Source organism: Thamnophis sirtalis, unplaced genomic scaffold (genome assembly GCF_051295495.1).
Source record: "Thamnophis sirtalis isolate CommonGarterSnake01/CBP01778 unplaced genomic scaffold, rThaSir2_p1.2 scaffold_3, whole genome shotgun sequence".
In the NCBI taxonomy this organism is placed as follows: domain Eukaryota; kingdom Metazoa; phylum Chordata; class Lepidosauria; order Squamata; family Natricidae; genus Thamnophis; species Thamnophis sirtalis.
Genome location: NW_028261383.1, coordinates 22693351 through 22712732, shown reverse-complemented (window position 1 = coordinate 22712732; position 19382 = coordinate 22693351). Strand labels below are relative to the sequence as shown.

The 19382-nt window shown below is 42.6% G+C and overlaps 2 protein-coding genes across 2 annotated transcripts in view; one reads left to right on the top strand and one right to left on the bottom strand.

The window, feature by feature from the left end:
- Positions 1 to 329: 329 nt before the first annotated feature.
- On the top strand, positions 330 to 5775 carry LOC148047567 (uncharacterized). The gene is made up of 2 exons (XM_087708378.1): positions 330 to 432; positions 3015 to 5775. Exon 2 carries the CDS (start codon positions 3637 to 3639, stop codon positions 5434 to 5436), a length of 1800 nt encoding a protein of 599 aa, XP_087564504.1. The 5' UTR covers positions 330 to 432; positions 3015 to 3636; the 3' UTR covers positions 5437 to 5775.
- Positions 5776 to 12210: 6435 nt separating this feature from the next.
- LOC106551554 (uncharacterized) overlaps positions 12211 to 19382 on the bottom strand; it is a 56764-nt gene continuing 49592 nt past the window's right edge. Inside the window, 1 exon segment of the mRNA XM_087708082.1 lies at positions 12211 to 13953. Coding sequence (XP_087564208.1) covers positions 12620 to 13953 — 1334 coding nt within the window. The 3' untranslated portion in view covers positions 12211 to 12619.

The following is a 19382-nucleotide window of genomic DNA, read 5'->3' as shown; positions in this document are numbered from 1 at the left end:
TGTGCTCTCTTGGGAGACCTGAAGTAAAAGGTATAGGATAGATTGTCACGGACAAAAGCTATTCCTGTGCTCAGTGGGAGTCGACCACGACTTGATGGCACCAAAGGAAGCACAGAATCCATGAAACCCTCTTGCAAACGCCTCAGGGTAGATAGGACAGGATGATTTTCCATCTTATGTCGCTAGATGGCGATCTACAAATAAGCACCACTCGGGCCTTAGAAAGCACAGAATAGAGTACAGCAGCGGCATCGCTACTATTGACATTCCACCAGCGGGAGAGAGGCTGAGCTGGTAGAAATTGAAACGATAGAGGATTAGATTGCTAGAGAGGTGTACAGAGGGTGTTCCTTTTCGGGTTCACCCACGGAAGGAGGATGGGGTCGGCTGAGCCTCTTGTGCCGTTTGGAGGGTCGAAGCGGCTCCTAGGAGGTGAGTGGAGGGAAGGTCGGAGGAGAAGCGGGGAGAAAGTCGGGCCCTTTGGGTTCTTCCACGGCCTGGAAGCAGCGAAGGGGGAAGAATGAAACCTGCTGGCAGCTGCTGCTGCATATTCTCTCTCTCCCCAAATGGTTTTATCCTTTTGCTCCACAATTTAAAGTTGCTGCCTGTGATTTCCTGCTGGGAGATTTGGCAGATTTAAAGAAATCTTGATATATTTTTCATATTTCTGAGCCACCCGCCTCCCTCACCCTTCACCTAACACTTGGGTCCTTGTGGTCTCATTGACATGTCGCTTTCCTGGCCAGCGAGGAGTTTCATGGGCAAAAGGGATGTTTGCATCGGATTTGTTCCCCGTTTCATCTGTTAGTGACCCCCACCTTTTAAAAAATAGGTTAAAAAATTAGAGGCAATGCACTTCTGAGTCATTTTGCAGACTGAAATGCACATAATTATTCTGTATTTCTGTGTCAACAGGAACACACATTTAGTTCATTCAGACAGTATCCAGACCCCCTTCTGTCAATTTTGTTATTCTGCAGCCTGATTTTACACTTGTTGAAATTCATTTTTTTTCTCATTCTTGTACATTCCTAATGACAGAGTGAAAACAGAATTTTAGAAATTCTTTAAATTTATTAAAAACAAAAACACCTGAAATATCACATTGGCATAATAAGTATTCAGATCCTTCACTCAGTACTTTGTTGAAGCACCTTTGGCAGTGATAACAGCCTCAAGTCTTTTGGGGTATGAGTCAATAAGCTTTACACATCTTGGAGATTGGTGGTTTTTTTGCCATTCTTCCTTGCAAGACCTCTCAAGCTCTGTCAGGTTGGATGGCAACCATAGATGGAGAGGCATTTTTAGATGTCTCCAGAGATATTCAATAGGGTGCAAATCAGAGCTCTGGCTGGGCCCCTCTAGGACATTCACAGAGTTATCCCTAAGCCACTCCTATGTTGTCTTAGCTGTGTCCTTGTCATTTTGAGAAGTGAACCTTCGCCCAGTGTGAAGTCCTGAACGGTTTTCATTGAGGATATCACTGTACTTAGCTCCATTCCGCTTTCCCTCAACCCTGACCAGTCTCCCAGTCCCTGCTGCTGAAAAACACCTCCACAGCATGATGTTCTTCAGGTGCTCTTTTGCAAACTAAGGGGGCATTCATGTGTTGGGCACTGAGGAGAGGCTTCTGTCAAATCACTCTGCCATAAAGCGTAGAACAGTGGAGTGCTACACTGATGGTTGTCCTTCTGGAACTCTGTCCCATCTCCACACAGGAACTCTAAAGCTCAGTCAGTGACCATCGGGTTCTTGGTTACCTCTCTTACTAAGGCCCTTCTATTGCAATTGTTCAGTTTCACTGGATGACCAGCTCTTGGAAGAGTCCTGGTTGTGCCAACCTTTTTCCATTTGAGAATTATCGAGGCCACTGTGCCCTTAGGAACCTTCGGTGGTGCAGAAATTTTACTGTGGCCTTCTAAAGATCTGTGTCTTGAAATAATCCCACCTCTGAAGTCTACAGGCAGTTCCTTTGACCTCATGGCTATTATTCTACAGTACGCATTGTCAGCTATGAGGCCTTCTATGGGGAGGTGTGTGTCCTTCCAAATCATGTCCAATCAATTTAATTTATCACAGGTAGACTCCAAGCAACGTGTAGAAACTTGTCGGCAACAATCAAGGGAAATGGGAGTCATCTGAGTTAAATTTCAAGTGCTGTTGCTGAATACTTAATCCAATGTGATATTTCAGTTTTTTCCTTTTACTAACTGTACAGACATTTCTAAACTTCTGTTTTCACTTTGTCATTATGGGGTATTCTATATACATTGAGGAGAAAAATGAAATTAAGGCACATAATTTCTCTGTGTCTTTTCACCTTTGTTTTCATAACATTCCCTTTCTGTATAGCCAACAAACATGGTATGCAAATTGGTATTGTCAAATGACATCACGCTTAACTGTTGGGCTGCTTACTGACATAGATGCCAGTCACAATTGCTGTCAGTAAGTGAGCACTACTTGAATTAGGATGTCACCAAAGTGGTTGTGGAAAATATTTGCTGCCCTTACTTGGAGCTGAGGACTTCCATGGGCAAAACTAGTACATGAAATCTCGCAGAGGGTTCAGGTATCATTTCATCAGATAAAAACTCACGTCACTAAAATTAGCTCAGAAAATTCGACTGTAAACCTTTTGGGATAATTTTCAAACTAAAAACACACGGATTTTCCACACACGTACAGTTATAGGTCTGTGTATTTAAATTTCTCTCTATGGATATGTTTACAACTGTACAATCTATCCCCAGCATTTCCAGATATATTTGATGATAAGCCTTTGCACAGATAAGAATTTATGAATCAGTAAAATGAAAAAGAGAATGTCATGGTTGAATGGATATTTGAACTTGGACACAAATGTGTCAAATGAATCTCATCTAATATACGAGGTTATCCTTTATTGTGACAAGTTTGCTTATTTATTGTAATGTATACATTTTCCTTTTTTTCACATCTTCTGCAACCATTTTATAAACAATTAAAGTTACATTTTTCTTTGAATCTTATAGACAGAGAAGATGTCAATAAGAGCACTCTGGAAAACTGACAATAACAAGCAACATTGGAAAAGAAAGCAAAGCCAGCCAGAAATCAAAACATTTTCCATTTCCTTCAGAGAACACAATATTTTTCTCTTTTCCCAGAGGTTGAGACAAAGGAGAGAAAATTAGAAGGAGATTTCAAACTAGAAAAAGTAGAGTATGAGAAACTCAAGAATAAGTTAAATGAAAGATCAAGAGAGAATATATTTCATTCAGAAAATACAAAGGATCAAAAGGTCTATTGGATAGCTACATAGGGCAAACAGTGATGTCCTTTGAGGAGGAAAACAGCTGGAATTGAAGCACCACTCAACAAATGATCACACATATTTTTGACCTCAAGAACGTCAGTGTTGGAAAACTCCTATTGTGTCTATGGTGGGAAAAGTACAGATTGTAAACCACAACTGATTATGTACGAAATGATGCACAGTGTAGAAAAGCCATAGCAATGCTATAAATGCGAGAAATGGTACAGTTCTCTTGTGGTTCATCGAAGGACATAAGCATAGCAACATAAGAGCACTCACCAGCTAGAAAGTGTATATGCCCAGTTTGATGAATAGGTTTCATTAGAAATTCCCACCTCATGAGACACCTGAAGACTCTTCCCGGGGAGAACACGTTGAATGTACTTACTATGGGAAAAGTTTCATTGGAAATGTCCAGCTCATTAGCCACCAGAGGACAAATACGAGAGAAAAACCCTTTGCATGTCCTGACTGAGAAATGTTTCAGTCAAATGTCCAGCCTGGTGACACATCAGAGGCCTCACAGAGGAGACAAACCATATGAGTGTTCAGAGTGTGGAAAAAGGTTCAGTAAGAATTCCCACTTGGTGATACATCAGAGGACTCACAAAGGAGAGAAACCATATGAATGTCCAAAGTGTGAGAAAAGTTTCAGTCAGAAATCCAGCCTGGTGACACACCAGAGGACACACACAAGAGAAAAACTGCATCAGTGTCCGAAGGGTGGGAAAAGTTTCAGTAATTATTCTGACCTGATCACACACCACATGACTCATTCCCAGGACAAACTGTATGAATGTCCTGAGTGTGGGAAAAGTTTCAGTCATAATTACAACCTGGTGACACACCAGAGAACACACACAGGAGAAAAACCGTATGAATGTCCTGAGTGTGGGAAAAGTTTCAGTCATTATTCCAGCCTGGTAGCACACCAGAGGACTCACACGGGAGAGAAACCATATGAGTGTCCAGAGTGTGGGAAAAGTTTCAGTAAGAATTCCAATCTGATAACACACCAGAGGATTCACACAGGAGAAAAACCGTATGAATGTCTACAATGTGGGAAATGTTTCACGGAGAATTCCCACCTGGTGACACACCAGAGCACTCACACGGGAGAGAAACCTTATGAGTGTCAGGAGTGTGGGAAAACGTTCTGTTATAATTCCCACTTGGTAACACACCAGAGGACTCACACGGGAGAGAAACCATATGAGTGTCCAGAGTGTGGGAAAAGTTTCAGTCAGAAATCCATCCTGGTGACCCACCAGAGGACTCACAGAGGAGACAAACCATATGATTGTCCAGAGTGTGGGAAATGTTTCAGTAAGAATTCCAGCCTGGTAACACACCAGAGGACTCACACGGGAGAGAAGCCGTATGAGTGTCCTGAGTGTGGGAAAAGTTTCAGTCATAATTCCAATCTGGTAACACACCAGAGGATTCACACAGGAGAAAAACCATATAAATGTCCAAAGTGTGAGAAAAGTTTCAGTCAGAAATTCAGCCTGGTGAAACACCAGAGCACTCACACAGAAGAGAAACCGTATGAGTGTCCAGAGTGTGGGAAAAGTTTCAGACAGAAATCCAACTTGGTGACACACCAGAGCACTCACACGGGAGAGAAGCCATATGAGTGTCCAGAGTGTGGGAAACGTTTCAGTCAGAAATCCAACCTGGTGACACACCAGAGGACTCACAGAAGAGACAAACCATATGAGTGTCCAGAGTGTGGGAAAAGTTTCAGTCAGAAGTCCAACCTGATGTCACACCAGAGAACTCACAGAACAGACAAACCATACGACTGTCCAAAGTGTGAGAAAAGTTTCAGTCAGAAATTCAGCCTGGTGAAACACCAGAGGACTCACGTGGGAGAGAAACCATATGAGTGTCCAGAGTGTGGGAAAAGGTTCAGTCATAATTCCCACCTGGGAAGACACCAGAGGACTCACACGGGAGAGAAACCATATGTATGTCCAAAGTGTAGGAAAAGTTTCAGTCAGAAAGCCAACCTGATGACACACCAGAGGACTCATACCCTGGAGAAACCATATCAATGTCCTGAATGTGAGGATAGTTTCAGATGGAATTCCAGCCTGGTGACACACCAGAGGACTCACAGCCATGATAAAGGCTAGCTACCTGTTTCTGGTGATCAACAGAACTTTCTGTATATTTCCTTTTGCAGTAGTGTGGAATTCTTCAAAAAGAATTTTTTTTTATATTGCTTATGAAATTCCCACAATTTGACTTTCCATCTTCTATCTTGGGATTCTCCAGCTTTTGAGTGCCAGAATTTTCCAGCCATCACAGAAGTCCTGGATATAAGAGTAATGGGGCCTATCAATTACAGTTTTATGTTGCGATCACAATTATGATTTTATTTTGCAATCACTGTTAAATGAGACTGCTTGTTTAACTGCCCCCAGTCCCTTCTCTCCCTGATAAAGCTGTTCAATAAATGTGTGAGTTATTAAGCGGAAACCTGGCTACCTCAGGGTTGGAGGCATAGCCCACGACCAGGCTTGCGTTCCAAAGGCATCCTCTACATCAACCCTTTGATCGCCCGAGTTCTTTCTCTTTTCCACAGTGTCCCTACAGGCTTTTTCCCATTCTCACTGGGTCACTGTTGTCCTTAGACCTGACTCCCACCCCAGCAGGCCTCACAACCTCCTCTTCCTTACCTTTTGAGGAGCACTGAATCTCATTTTGGGGAAAGAGGGCAGGAAATGCATCCCTGGGTCACATGACTGTTGTGGAAGCAGCCATTGTTTTCATTCTGCCTGGAATTCATTATTGTGACAGCAGCACCATAATACCAATGTATTTGTTGCATCCCCCTTGGTGGTGATGATTTGAGAAAAAACGGTACAGTGGAAAACGTATTGTGTAAGCACTCTCAATAGCTTTTGACAAGGAAAAAAATGGGTATTGTCAGTGTTGCTATGAAAATTAGGGCAAAGCAAGAGTTGCTCCAAACTCTGAGATGTGCAGTCAATAAGTTTAATAATAAAATTATATGACAAAGTTGAATGTCTAAGCTATCGAAGTGAAGGATTGGGGGGACATGAAAGCTGTCTTCCAGTAATTGAGCGTCTGTCACAAAGAAAAGGGAATTGACTTATTCTCTATGGCACCAAAGAACAGGACAAGAAGTAATGGGTGGAAGTTCATGAAAGAGAGATCCAATCTAGAGGTAAGGAGAAATTCTCTGAGAACAATCAGTGGAATAGCTTGCCTCCTGGGTTTGTGGGTGCTCTGTCAATGGAGGTTTTCAACAATAGATTGGACAATCGTTTGACCTTGAGCAGGGTGTTGGATTAGAATACCTCCAATGCCCCTTCCAATCCTATCTTCCTGCAATTCTGTGAGAAACAACTTAGAAAATAGCTACAAGTAGTCCTCAACTTACAACAGTTCATTTATTGACCATTTGAAGTTTATGAATCAGTGATGTTCGCAATTATGAATCCTTTTTCCAGTAATTGGAAAAAAGAGGAGTTATTCAGAGATGCAGTGGTGTTTAGAAAGGCATTTTCACAAATACCTGATAATCTAAATGAATAAGAGAGTGAGAAATGGGCTAAGAGGTCTTGCAGTCCAATCCTCTGCTCAAACAGGAGATCCTATACCATTTCAGACAAGTGGCTGTCCAGTCTCTTCTTAAAAGCCTTCATTGATGGAGCACCCTGAGCAACTGAATGCAAGCCCTTTTACTGATTATTAATTGTTCTCACTGTCAGGAAACTTCCTTAGCTGTAGGGTACTTGTCTCTTCAGTTAGTTTCCATCCATAGTTCCTTGTCTCACCTTCTGCTGCTTTGGAAAATAGGTTGAATCCCTTGTTCCTTGTGGTAGTCCCTCAAATCATGGAACGCTGCTATCATCTTATTATCCTCTCATTTTTAAAGGTGCTTGATTAACCTGACAACTTTGCCATCCAAAAGGTAGAGGATGGAATTAGAGGGCCTTAATATTTACTAACAGAGATGAAACGAAAGGGCAACGAACATATTTGTGGACTGGATCTAAAACACACAAAGATGGTTGCAGGAAGTGGATATGTCTAGTCTAGAGAAAATAACTAATGGGTGGGGGGGGTTTGACGTGATTGCAGTATTCCAAGATTTGAGGACCTGCCACAAAGAAGAGAGGGTCATGAAACAACGGATGGAAACTAAACAAGGAGAGGAGCAACCCGGAAGTAAGGAGAAACATCCTAACAGTGAGAACAATCAACCAGTGGAACGGCTTCCCTCCAGACCTTGTGGGTGCTCCAACAATGGCGGTTCTTGAGATTGGACAGTCATTTGTCTAGAACGGTATAGGCCTAGCCCTCGTCTTCTTTTGGGGTCTCACAGGGATGCCCTCATTGTTGCTCCAAGTCAGTCAGCAGCTTCTTTTGCAGGAACGAAGCCAAGGAAAGCATCCCTGGGGAGAAGACAATGTGCCATCAGGCAGGGACAAAGCGCACCTCCCTTGAGGATCAGTGAAGACTTCCAGCCAGTTTTTTCTTTGAGGGGTTCAGGATAACTCTCCAAAACTATATTTGCGACTGAGGGAAGCTTGAAGAGTGATGCTTATCCCTATTTAGCTTCACAAGATTAGGCAGGTGCTGAATCATAAAAGTTGATAATGGCCTTGTTTGTATGTGCAGCCTTAAACCATAGGCAGCTTCATCCCATTCATAAAAAAATGAAATAAAGGTCAAAACCTGGAAGCTCCCACCCACATTGCTTCCAAACCCATCTAGATAGGAGATATTATTTTTCCCTCTGCATTCTTGCAGCTGGAACTGCCCGGATTTCCCTCAGCAAGTAACGTGGTTTAACATCTACATGAAATCTCTAGGAGAGGCCATCCATCCTATCACATCCAATTATGTAACAGTAGTCTTTTATTTACACCACTTCATTTAGTGACCAGGGGTTGGGATCCATGATCTGGACAGTGATTTATCCTTTCAAAGCACTTGGGGGAAAATGGACCTCTCCTTTCCTTTTTAAAAAAGCCTAGTCAAAATACCAGCCACTACTCCGGAGCCCATCCGCTGGAAAACGAGGGGGGGTCTAAACTTTAGAGTTCCAATGGTCCTAGCGACCTCTGTGAAACGGTTGTTCGACCCCCAAAAGGGGTCGCGACCTACAGGTTGAGAACCGCTGACTTAAATGGACTATGGGGGGATTGTATTTGGGAATGGTTGACACCGCAAGTTTTGAACCCCTTAGATTTCTGTCTGGTAAGAGGGAAATTTGTCCAGCATGTCTATATTGCCTGTATTTTAGAAGCAGCTGCATAGACAAGCACACACAGAGAGACAGGCTATTCAGAATTAGGCTGAGGTTATCCCCTTCTACTTCCACACAAATCTCCTCCTAGGCTAATTTTTGCTCTGTGGCATTAAGGCCCAAGCAGTCCTATCTCCCTGCTAATCCCATGGGGGAGGGGGTAATTCCCCTCAAGCAATTCCCTCACTTGAAGAGAGAGCAGAAAAGAGATTTCCAAGCCCCAAAGCCCTGACTATGACTCATAAATGATGCTGCCCAGTTGCCCAGTAAAGCAGGAAATGTTGCACTGGTGGCCTCATGAGGAGGAGTCCCAGGGCTCATTGTGTGTAACTTTAAATTACTAATGGCCTGGATTACACACTGGCTAACCTCAATTTGGATTCACAAATCCTGGATGAACTAAAGAACTAAGGCAGGTTCAGTAACCAACTCTTGGAAATGGACAGTCTGTCATTATTTAAAGGAAAACCATGGCTGTGAAGAATTTGGGAGTTTTGCTTGCTTGAAACCTGACTGGAAGGTCACAGAAAGTGATAACTGACCTCTGAAAACAAAAAAATTGGATACTGTAAAATGCTTTCCAGAACCTTTCCCCTGGCTGCATGGAGTTGATCTCTAAGATCCTTTCCAACTCTTGTTCTGGTATGGATCGTCTGTTTCCTTGACAACAATATCATACTAACCTTCCACTGTCTCTTCAGATATTTTTCTTTTTTTACTTTAGCACTTGTTCATTGATCGCACCTCAGCAGTTCCTGTGGTTATGAAGGTGCTGGAAAAGGAGTTGCATCAATTTGGGTTCTTCCTACTGGTGCACAATTATGATGGTTGCAGCATCCCACATTCATGATCCCGTTTGGGACCTTCCCAGCTGGCTTCTGACAAGCAAAATCGGTTCCACCACAAAAGCGCGTAGGACAAAATCGCGCTCGACAAAAGCGCGCTGTGACGTCATCACAGCGCGACGAAAAAGATCGAAAAAATGTAAAAATAAAGCTAAAACCTTCCCCTAACCCCCCCAAACCTAACCCTAAACCTAACCCTAACCCTAACTCTTAACCTAACCCTAAACCTAACCCTAAACCTAACCGTTAAAGTAACGAAAAACGTAACGCTAACCCTTATCCTAACGCTAACGCTAACGCTAACGCTCTAAAGCTAACCCTAACCCTTACCCTTACCCTTACCCTAACCCTAACCCTAACCCTTACCTTTATGTGAATCGGCTTGCTTTAATTTAATTTTTATTAATTTTTATTTGAATTTTTCGATCTTTTTCGTCGCGCTGTGATGACGTCAAAGGCGCGATTTTGTCGATCGCGCTTTTGCCGTCCGCGCTTTTGACGGGTCACGGCAAAATCAGTGGAGCTGCTGGCAGGAAGTTGCAAGTCAGAGTCATGTGAAATTGCCTATTAACATACCACAGTGATTTGCTTAACAACGGCAGCGGAAGAGATGTAAATTGGCACTGTCATGTGACATCCTTAATGATCTGGCTGCTTAGTGACAGATGCTAGTCCCAACTGCAGTCAGTAAGTGAGGACTACTTCAATTGGAATGTCACCAGAGGGATTGTGAACAGTATTTTTGCCCTTACTTGAAACTCAAGACTTACATGGGCAAAACTGGTACTTTAAATCTTGCAGAGGCTTTAGGCATCATTTCATCAGTTAAAGCCCCATCTCTAAAATTACAATGACTATAACCATGTTAAGACATTTTTCAGGCTGAAAACACATGGATTTTCCACACTTATATATTTGTAGGTGTGTGTATTTGTAATTCTCTCTGTATGTGTATATATCTGCAATTGGACAATCTATCTCCAGCACTTCCAGATATATTTCATAATAACCCTTTACAATGCTATGAATTTGTGTTTTTAATACAAATATTGTATTAATTCATCAAAATCTAAAATGCAGAAGTCAAAGAAAAATGAAAATAATGGTAAAATAAGGGAAGAAAAGGAGAAGAGAAAAAAGGGTAGGGTAAAGGAGAAAAGAAAAAAACAACATTAGCTTCAAACTCCCTTTGGTGCAGTAGAATAGTAACATAAAACCTCAATATTTTACTTTTATATGATAATATATACTAGTCATTTGTATATAAACAAACGTATCTAATGAAAAAAACCCAAAATCAAAGTTTCATTTTTTTTCTACCTCACGCAAAAAGTCCAAAAGCAGTTTCTCTGTAGAAACAAAATGAATCCTGTTGTTTTCTTTAATCAAAAGCAGTCGCTTTGGGTGACTTTGTGAGGAGATTGAAAAAGGTGACATGGGACATGCAACCGTCACCAAGGGGGATGCAATAAATACACCGTCATTATGGTACTGCTTTCATCCAGCAGCCATCAAAGGGAAACAAGCAGGCACCTCCAAATAAATGAGTTCCCAGCAGGATTTGCCAATAAACCTGGAGATGCTGTAATCAAAACCACAATCCCTTTCCTCCTCAATTCAATATTCCTATAGCTCTTCTCCGTCAGGTTCATCTGCAAGGCAGAACAGCCTCTACATGTAAAATTTTACCCTCTTTTTTTTAATGGGGCTTTGTGCCTACGCCCAGCACACCTGTCACCCATCGCACTCTTACGATTTTTAAGATCTCCTGGAAGCAGTCATCATTTTCAGTGCACCCACAATCCATTAAGGCAGTCTACAAAGTGTTAAGATAGGAAAACAGAGTAGATTCTCCCTTTCCTGAAGGTCAATGACACAGAAACAGCCCTTATTTTGGCCCTCAGGCAGGTGGCAACATGGCAGCTCTTCCACAAATCCACTGCATGGCCCAAGGATGAGTTTCAGGCACAATGAACACAATGGCTGCTTCCACAAGTCATGGGGCCCAGGGATGCTTGATCTGCCCTCTTCCCCCAAAACAAGGTTCAGTGATTTTCAAAAGGAAGAGGAGGCTGTGAGGCCTCCTGGGTTGGGAATCAGGTCAAAGGAAAACAGTGACCCAGTGAGAGTGGGGAAAAGCCTGTAGGGACCCTGTGGAATAGGGAAAGAACTGGGGCGATTAAAGGATTGAGGTAGGAAGCCTTTGGAATGCAAACCTGGGCCTGAGCTATGCCCCCAACCCTGAGGTAGCCAGGGTCTCGCTTAATAACGAACACTTTTATTGCACAGCTTTATCAGGGAGAGATGGGGGTGGGGGCAGTTAAGCAAAGCAGTCTCATTTAATGCAACATAATAATATAATTGATAGGCCTCATAACGCATATATGAAGGACTACTTTTATAGTGGCTCGGAAATTCTGGCACTCAAAATCTGGAGGACACCAAGATACAAGATGGAAACTCCAATTGTAGGTATCGTATTTTTCAGAATACAAGGCGCTCCGAAGTATAAGACGCAACTAGATTTTGGGGAGGAAAACAAGGGAAAAATATCTGCCTCTGCCTCCCAGCAATTTGACTCCTTGCAATAAACAGTACAGACAATATACACTGTTTGTAGTGTTATATTTCAGACTATACTTGTATAGATGCTGTTAAAATTGATGTGTTTTTATATTCCAATATAAAATAATTCCAATAATTTGAATATTTATTCTATAGGCATTTATGGTTGTTGACTTACCTCCTTGCAGCGAACAGCCTGAAAAAAAAAAAGCACAAGAAAAAAAATCTGCTTCTGCCTCCCAGCAATTTGCCTTGTGGAGCAAACAGCAAGTTTCACTTTCAATTTCTCCCGAACATCAGCTGTTTGAGGCTGCAGGGGTTGTTATAGCTTATTCAAGCCTCCACAAGCGCCCCCCCCCCCGTTTGCTGCGAAGATGCAAATTGCTGGGAGGCAGAGGCCAAAGGGTTGGGGCCGATGGGTGGGTGGGGCTACATTCAGTGTATAAGACGCTTACAAATTTTCACCGTCTTTTAGGGGGGGAAAAGGTGCGTCTTATATTCTGAAAAAAATGGTAATTCCATAATCAACATTAAAAAAAACAATAGAATAGCCTTTTTAAAGAATTCCATACTTCTGAAAAAGGAAGTATCCAAAGAGTTCTACTGATCACCAGAAGTAGGTAGCTAGCTTTTATCGAGGCTGTGAGTTCCCTGGTGTGTCACCAAGCTGCAATTATTACTGAAACTTTTCCCACACTCTGGACACTCATACTGTTTCTCTCCTGTGTGAATCCCGTCGTGTTTCAAAATGTTGGCATTCTGACTGAAACTTTTCCAAAAATCGGGACATTCATATTGATTGTCCCGTGTGTGAGTTCTCTGGTGTGTCACCAGCTGGTAATTCCTACCGAAACGTTTCCCACACTCTGGACACTCATACGGTTTTTCTCCTGTGTGAATCCTCTGGTGTGTCACAAGACTGGTATTCTGACTGAAATGTTTCCCACAATCTGAACACTCATACAGTTTCTCTCCTGTATGAGTCTTCTGGTGTTTACAAAGGTTGGAACTGTCACTGAAACTTTTCCCACAAACTGGACATCCATATGGTTTTTCTCCTGTGTGAACCCTCTGGTGTGTTACCAGACTGGAATTAAGACTGAAACATTTCCCACATTCAAGACACTCATACTGTTTTTCTCCTGAGTGAGTTCTCTGGTGTTTCACAAGGCCAGAATTATTACTGAATCTTTTCGTACAATGTGAACACTTATATGGCTTCTCTCCTGTGTGAGTCCTCTGGTGCGTCACAAGGTGGGAATTCTGACTGAAACTTTTCCCACAATCTGGACATTCATACGGTTTTTCTCCTGTGTGAATCCTTTGGTGTGTCACCAGGCTGGAATTCTGACTGAAACTTTTCCCACACTCTGGACATTCATATGGTTTGTCCTGGGAATGTGTCCTCTGGTGTTTCACCAGGCAGGAATTCTTACTGAAACTTTTGCCACACTCTGGACACTCATACGGTTTTTCTCCTGTGTGAATCCTCTGGTGTGTCACAAGATTGGTATTCTGACTGAAACCTTTCCCACACTCTGGACACTGATACGGTTTGTCTCCCGTGTGAGTCCTCTGGTGTTTCATAAGGTTGGAACTGTCACTGAAACTTTTTCCACAAACTGGACATTTATACGGTTTTTCTCCTGTGTGAACCCTCTGGTGTGTTACTAGATTGGAATTATGACTGAAACATTTCCCACATTCAGAACACTCATACAGTTTTTCTCCTGAGTGAGTTTTCTGATGTTTTACAAGGCCAGAATTATTACTGAATCTTTTCCTACAATGTGAACACTCATACGGTTTCTCTCCTGTGTGAGTCCTCTGGTGTGTCACAAGGTTGGTATTCTGACTGAAACATTTCCCACAATCTGGACATTCATACGGTTTTTCTCCTGTGTGAATCCTTTGGTGTGTCACCAGGCTGGAATTCTGACTGAAACTTTTTCCACACTCTGGACAATCATATGATTTCTTTCCTATGTGAGTCTTCTGATCTGTCATCAGGTTGGTGATATTCTTGAGGTCAAATATATGTGTGATCATTTAATTAATGGTGTTTTAATTCCATCTATTTTCCATCTGCTTTGCTTTCTTTTCCAATGTTGCTTGTTATTCTCAATTTTCCAGAGTGTTCTTATTGCCATCTTCTCTGTCTATAAGATTCAAAGAAAAATGTAATTTTAATTGTTTATAAAATGGTTGAAGAAGATGTGAAAAAAAGAAAAAAACATACATTACAATAAATAAACAAACATGCCACAATAAAGAATAACTTCTTACATTAGTTATGATTCATTTGACACATTTGTGTCCAAGTTCAAATATCCATTCAGTCATGAAATTTTCTTTTTCATTTTGCTGATTCATAAATTCTTATCTCTGAAAAGACTGATCATCAAATATATCTGGAAATGCTGGGGATAGATTGTACAGTTGAAAATATATGCATAGAGAGAAATTTAAATACACAGATCTATAACTGTACATATGTGGAAAATCCATGTGTTTTTAGCTTGAAAATTATCCCAAAATGTTTACAGTTGAACTTTATGAGCTAACTTTAGTGATGTGAGTTTTTACCTGATAAAACGATACCTAAACCTTCTGCACGATTTCATGTTCAGTTTTCCACAACCACTCTGGTGACATCCTATTTCAAGTAGTGTTCACTGACAGCAATTGTGACTGGCATTTGTCAGTAAGCAGCCCAATCGGTAAGCATGTCGTATGATAATGACAATTTACAAACCATGCTTGTTGGCTTTACAGAAAGGGAATGCTATGAAAGCAAAAATGGAAACACAAAATAAATTATATGCCTTAAATAGACAGAATTTGGGGAAAAACTGAAAATTGGAAAGGGAAGATGGAAATGGAATAACTAGAGGAAGCAGGACTGGGTCTATAGAATATAAACAAAAACTCTACACAAGGCATTTTATTCCAACAACTGAAATCTCTTTGTTGCTCAACCAACCTGCCTCTTGTGAACACTAGTGTTCACTAGTGTTCCCCAAAATTCTCTGCAGACACTCTGAGCTGAAGGTTCACTTCTCAACATGACAAGGACACAGCCAAGACAACAAAGGAGTGGCTTAGGGACAACTCTGTGCATGTCCTAGAGTGGCCCAGCCAGAGTTCTGACTTGAGCCCTATTGAATATCTCTGGAGGCACCTAAAAATGGCTCTCCAACGATGGTTGCCATCCAGCCTGACTGAGCTTGAGAGGACTTGCAAGTACAATGGCAGTAAACTCCCCCAATCTCCCAGGTGTGCAAAGCTTATTGCGTCTTACCCAAAAAAACCTGAGGCTGTAATCGCTGCCAAAGGTGCTTCAACAAGGTACTGAGTGAAGGGTACGAATACTTATGCCAATGTGTTTTTGTTTTCAATAAATTTATAGAAATTTCTAAAATTGTTGTTTCACTTTGTCATTAGGAATGTACATGAATGAGAAAAACATGAATTTCAACAAGTGTAAAATCAGGCTGCAGAGTAACAAAATTGAGAGAAGTGAAGGGGGTCTGAATATTGTCTGAATGAACTGAAGGTGTGTTCCTATTGAAACAGAAATACAGAATCTATTGATGTAAACAATTATGTGCATTTCAGTCTGCAAAATGACTCAGAAGTGCATTGCCTCTAATTTTTTAATCTATTTTTTAAAAGGTGGGGGGTCACTAACAGATGAAACGGGGAACAAATCCGATGCAAACATCCCTTTTGCCCATGAAACTCCTCGCTGGCCAGGAAAGCGACATGTCAATGAGACCACAAGGATCCAAGTGTTAGGTGAAGGGTGAGGGAGGCGGGTGGCTCAGAAATATGACAAATATATCAAGATTTCTTTAAATCTGCCAAATCTCCCAGCAGGAAATCACAGGCAGCAACTTTAAATCGTGGAGCAAAAGGATAAAACCATTTTGGGAGAGAAAGAATATGCAGCAGCAGCAGCAGCAGCAACAGCAGCCCGCAGGCTTCATTCTTCCCCCTTCGCTGCTTCCAGGCCCGACTTTCTCCCGGCTTCTCCTCCGACCTTCCCTCCACTCACCTCCCAGGAGCCGCTTCGACCCTCCAAACGGCACAGGAGGTTCCGCCGACGCCATCCTCCTTCCGTGGGTGAGCCGGAAGAAGAACTTACTCTGTACACCTCTCTAGCAATCTAATCCTCTATTCATTCAATTCGTTCCAGCTCGACCTCTCTCCCTCTGATGTAATGTCAATACAAGCGATGCCGCTGCTGTATTCTAGTCTCTGCTTTCTAAGGCGTGAGTGTTACTTCTTTGTAGTTCGCCATCTAGCGTCAAAAGTTGGAAAATCACCCTCGTCCTATATCTCCACCCTGACGCGTTTGCAAGAGGCATTCATGGATTCTGTGCTTCCTTTGGTGCCATCAAGTCGTGGTCGACTCCCACTGAGCACATGAATAGCTTTTGTCCGTGACAATCTATCCTATACCTTTTCCTTCAAGTCTCCCAACAGTGCACACTTAAGATTAGATTAACAGATTTGGAAGGGACCTTATACGATTTCAGTCATATAGTTATCCAACATCTTCTTTAAAACTTCCAGTGTTGGCACACATCCACAAATTCTGGAGGCAAGCTATTCCAAATTTTTGGTCTCTGCAAAGAAATGAAAACACTCCAAAGGAAACCCGATTTTAGAGGATTGGAGGAGAGACTCAGCTGGCTGGACCAAAACTGGGGAAAAAAATCAAGTTGTCATGATTCAGCCTGCGGACATATTAAGTGCTTGCAGGACAAGAAACGATGGAAAGTAATCAAGAAGTGATTAAGGAGAAACTTCCTAACGGAGGACATTGAACCGGTGGAACAGCTTGCTACCAGAAGTTTTGGGTGGTTCATTACTGGAGGTTTTAAAGAAGAGACTGGGAAGCCAGGTTCCTTTGCTTGAGCAGAGGGCTGGACTAGAACACCTTCAAGGTCCCTTCCAGCTCTACAGGTAGTCCTCAACTTACAACAGTTCTTTTTGTATTGTTCAGTCACAATGGCACTGAAAAAGTGATTATGACCACTTTTCACACTTGTGACCATTGTTACATCACCACGTTCAGGTGGTTTACATTATGATGCTTGACAGCTGACTCACATTTATGACGGTTGCATGTCCCATGTCACCTTTTTCAAACTTCTGACAAAGGCAAAGGGGAAGCCAGATTCACTGAACAATCCTGTCACTAATTTAACAACTGCAAGTGATTCACTTAACAATTGCAGTGAAAAAAGTCATAAAATGGGGCAAAACTCACTGGACAAATTTCTCACTTAGCAGCCAAAATTTGGGATTCAGCTATAGTTGCAAAGTTGAGGATTATCTATATTTTGACTTCATTTTGCAAATACATAACAGCGAGGACAATTGATTGGTGTAACAGCTTGCCTTCAGAACGTGTAGGTGCTTCATCGAAGTTTTTAAAGAAGAGACTGGACAGCCACATATCTGAAATGGAATAGATCAGTGATGATGAACCTTTTGTGGCTTGCTTGCCAAAACCGGGGGGAGCGCAGAGGGGTCGTGCGTGGGCATAGCACACCCATAATGCTATGCGCATGATCCCAGTGCACATACGCACACAACCAATGCTCCCCCCCACTTTTGGTGTGCTTTTGTGCCCTCCCCAGACTCCAGAGGCTTTATAGGAGCCTGGGGAAGGCAAAAACAGTCTCCCCGTGCCCCCCCCCCCACGGATGTCCCCCGTAGCTGCAGGACCTTCAATTAAGCCTCCGGAGCGTGAAAAACTGGTCCTATGGGCAAACCGGAAGTTCGGGAGTGGACTTCTGGTTTGTTCATAGGGCCGGTTTTAGCCCTTCGGGGCCTTCGGGAAAGCTCCTGAAACCTCCGGAGACGGAAAAATGGCCTCAAAAGAAGGCCGAAGGAAGCTGGCCAGCGTGTGCATGTGGGCTGGCCAGCTTAAAGGGCAACACCTTGCGTGCCTGGACAAATGGCTCCATGTGCCACCTGTGGCATAGGTTCATCATCACGGGTATAGGTCATCTAGTCCAGCCCCATGTAGGGTCTCCTGCTTGAGCAGGGAGGGAGGGGGTTTGGACTAGATAACTTATAAGGTTTCTTCCAATTCTATTATTCGAATCTTGAGTATGCCCTCTTGAGAGACCAAAAGGGAAAGGTATAGGATAGATTGTCATGGATGAAAGCTATTCCTGTGCTCAGTGGGAGTCGAATACGACTTGATGGCACCAAATGTAGCACAGAATCCATGAAAGCCTCTTGCAAACACTTCAGGGTAGAGACAGGACAAGGGTGATTTTCAACCTGTTGCTTGAACGAAACCAAAGGAAAGAGTCCCAGGAGGGGAAAGATGTATAACAGCCAAGCAGAAAGTGTATCTCCCTTGGGGGCTGGTGAAGATTGTTCCAGCCAGTTTTACATCAGTGGCATGCAGGATAAGCCTTCAAGACCTGCCTTGGCAAATGATTGAAGCTGTAACAGTGAAGCTGTTGAATGGAAGGCTATAGCCCAGGAGTCTGCAACCTTAAACTCTCAGAGCCATTTGGACCCGTTTCCCACAAAATAGAAAACACGGAGAGCGGGTGGGAAAGGCCAATTAAATGTTACTCACTCCCAGTCACATTACTCCCGGAGCCACGCCTACCCAGCTGGTCATTTGGGCAGAATATAATTGTGACACTGGGAACCACAATACTCTTTTGACATCTCTCTTTCCCCCACCCTCTCTGTATTTCTGTCTCTCTCCCCCTCTCTCTGTATCCCTCTTTGTGCCTATGTCTCCCTGTCCCCTCCTCTCTGGGTGCTCCCTGTCTCTGTGTCTCCTGCCTCTCTCTCCCCAGTTCTTAGAGCTCCCAGGCTTGTCCCTTGACCTGAGAATCTTTTATCTTTCTAATTCTAATTCTACTCTACCAGCACCACAAAAATCAGATTAGGAACACAAGTTGAAATAGGGAAGAAAATGGTAAGTGAGCACCTGTCTACCCTAGACGAGTCCAAATCACCAGGACCGCACGGATTACACCCCAGGGTTCTGAAGGAACTGGCAGACGAGATCTCAGAACCACTGAACTATATCTTTCAGAGATCCTGGAGCACTGGGGAACTGCCAGAGGACTGGAAAAGAGCTGAGTGGTTCCCATCTTCAAAAAAGAAAAAAAAATAGATCCAGGAAACTACAGACATATTAGTCTGACCTCAATACCAGGGAAGATTCTGGAAAAAATAACCAAGCAATGAATTAGCGAACACCTAGAAGTAAACAAAGTAATAGCCAAAAGCCAACATGGGTTTGTCAAAAACAGATCATGCCAGACTAATCTTATTGCATTCTTTGACAAAGTGACAAAATTAGTGGACCAGAGGAATGCCGTCAATATGGTTTACTTGG